The sequence below is a fragment of the Nanorana parkeri genome, unplaced genomic scaffold (assembly GCF_000935625.1).
Source record: "Nanorana parkeri isolate BGI_ZX_2015 unplaced genomic scaffold, ASM93562v1 scaffold431, whole genome shotgun sequence".
NCBI lineage: Eukaryota > Metazoa > Chordata > Amphibia > Anura > Dicroglossidae > Nanorana > Nanorana parkeri.
The window spans coordinates 349,256-352,032 of NW_017306699.1; the positions used below are offsets into that span (position 1 = coordinate 349,256).

Consider the following 2,777-nt stretch of genomic DNA (forward strand, 5'->3'; position numbering starts at 1 on the left):
TTTTTATTATTATTAATTACATTGAACAATTACTGTCCTGTTATGATCAATAAAGGAGAATTCCAGCTTCTACCATCTGGCAATACCATACTGCTTTTTTTATGATATGTCAATCATCTTACCAAGCTCTCTCCTATGAACTATACAACCCAAACAGAACTAGTTATTCAACTCAGTTTTTGGCATTTGGCCAAACTTTGTTACCCTATCTAAACCAATATAAAGCTGATTAAATGAATTTGTAAACTGCAATGTGCAGTATCCTTTTATTTGGGGAAACGCTGCCATGTTTTTTGGGGGTTTTCTTCCCCGCAGACCATTGAGACTTTTTTGTTTTCTTAATTGGTACATTTGAAAACAAAAAATATAACCAAGTATTTCGCCATTTTTTATTTGATTTTCTTTTTTAATAAGGTATATATTTGTATTCTGAAGCCAGTATGTGCAGCTTGTTTTCCACCTTTTTGTCTTGCCTCTTGTTAGAAAATTTGTTTACTGAGCGATGTAACTCAAGCTGCAATCAACACTTATGTGCACTACACTTAGGCGTTAAGGCCTTGTTCACACCAAATGCAGACCAGATCTGCATGATTTTCCTCACACGCAGTGCAGGGTGTTTTGCTGCATTTTTGATGCGTTACGGGACGTTTTTGGTAAAAAAAAAAAATGTTATTCAGTTTAGAATGGGCTTTTAGTGCGTTCCAGGGCGTTTGCATGCATTCCAGAGCAGGTAAAATAGGGCTTGCTGCAGTTTTTTTTTTTTTTTTTACATGCTCCTGGAACTGAACGCTGCGGTGTGAATTAGAGCCCAAAATACCATTGGAATACATTGGACGCAGTTTTGATCCGGTCTGTAACTGCTCTGCTCTGTACCTGTAACGCGCTTGGTGTTAACAAGGCCTTAAGCAGTGATCCCCCACCTCCTCCTCCAACTCTACTGCTTCATTCAAGTGTTTTATTAAAATCTAAGGGACAACTTGTGCTGAGCGCTCTCTGCAGGATATCAATAATGTTGTGGGAACCTTTTGTCATGTATTAAAATTATTATTTCTAAAGCAAAAATTTTGTTTTCTATAATACAAGCTCAAACTATTCTTTTCTGCTCCTTTTAAGAGCTTCCACTAACACCCATTTCTTGTTGTGGCTGTCTTTTTTACCTTGCTTTTTTTTTTTTCTTTCCAAATTCAACATTCTCTTATGTTTTGCTATACTGATATAAACCTTTCTTTACTCGTTGACTGAGCAGTTGTACCAAAACTTTGTTTCTTATAAACTGGCTTTTATTCTGGAGCAGCCCAAACCTATATGATGCTTTGTTCTAAAACTGCTTACAAAGACGGGTAAAACATTGGATGGGATTTGGACAGCAGCTATTTTTTTTTGTTCCGGTTTTCAATAAGCATATATGTCGACATACTGTGTGTGTGTGGAACAAATGTTTGTCAGCACGTGACTTTTTATCAGATCCAATAGTCCTAAAGATGGAGTTATTAGCTGATTTGAAGGTGTGGGTGTGGTGGTTTTGTTAAGCTGCCATAGAAGCTCTAGGTAATGCTGAGCGATGCACTTTGCATTCATGGTTGTTTCTGAAAGGCACTGGGATTTTATGATGTATTAATGGGTTGTCTTTTTTTTTTTGTCCCAGCTGTCGAACAGCAATTGATATTCTTGTGGAGGATGGCTTCATGATACCCACTGCAAGACAGCTGATGACACTGAAGATAGAGCAAGAAGGTAGTGGCAGGAGCTAAAGACGGCATCATCTACCTTTTCAGGGAAGGGTTACAGTGGGGGGGAATTTATCAATGCTGTTGAATCCTGTGCGTCTTTTAAACTGTTGAATCCCTTATTTCTAGTGCCTATAGCAACATATTTATTATCCTAGTTTGTTTTATTCCTACATTCCTTAATTAGGAATATTGTCTCTGAACATTCCCTATATTTTTCTGTCTCTAAATTGTTGGGAACCTCCTGGGTGACAGCTGAACAGCCTAACACGCTCAGCTTACTCAAGGGTATGAAGCGGTCATCTTTGTGATACTTTAAACCCTTTGTGACGGGAGACGTACACTGTACGTCCTGTCACAAAGTGCCTATATGATTGGCCGCGTACACTGTACGTGACAAGTTATATCCGGCTCTGTAATGCCGGTAACTGCTGAGTCTCAGCGGTTACCAGCCATTAATGAATGCCTCAGTGTTGAGGCATTCATTAATGAAATAGTTAAGCCTTTGTAAAAGCTTCTTTCTTTCATTAATGAAAGAATGAAGCCGTTGCATACAAATACGGGAGTGCTAAATAGCAATCCCGTATTTGACAGCTAAAAATAGCAGAGAGGTAGCAGAGTGAGTCACCTCTCTATTTGTTTTGACAGCTTCATAGACTGGCCCGATGTTTATGAAGCTTTGTGATACATTTTATCTCTTGTATCTCTTTGCTTGAAATGTATAATTTCTGATCTCTAGGCAGGATCAAAGAGCTTTAGTGAGATCTGATTCTGACATGCTGTCAGGATCAGTCTCTAAGGTGGTTATTAGCTGTTCCCAAGTTTGGAGCAGCCTAATAATAGACAAAAATTTAAAAAGTTAATTTATCAAGCAGTCCTAGTGACTGCTTGATATAAACTGACCAAAAAAATAAGTTTTTTGTTTTACAAAGTGTAAAACAAAATTAGGGAAAAAAAATTGTATATAAATATTTTTATACTATGTTATAAAAATAAAAACTTGTGAAAAAAGTTTTTTTTTTCCCTAGTCTCCCAATCCCCCCCCCCCAA

At 37.5% G+C, this 2,777-nt stretch overlaps 1 protein-coding gene across 1 annotated transcript in view; it reads left to right on the forward strand.

Annotated features, from left to right (window-relative positions):
* Positions 1-2,777, forward strand: part of LAS1L (LAS1 like, ribosome biogenesis factor) — a 29,487-nt gene that overhangs the window by 16,683 nt on the left and 10,027 nt on the right. The window contains 1 exon segment of the mRNA XM_018560077.1: positions 1,560-1,734. Within this exon segment, the coding sequence (XP_018415579.1) occupies positions 1,560-1,734 (175 nt within the window).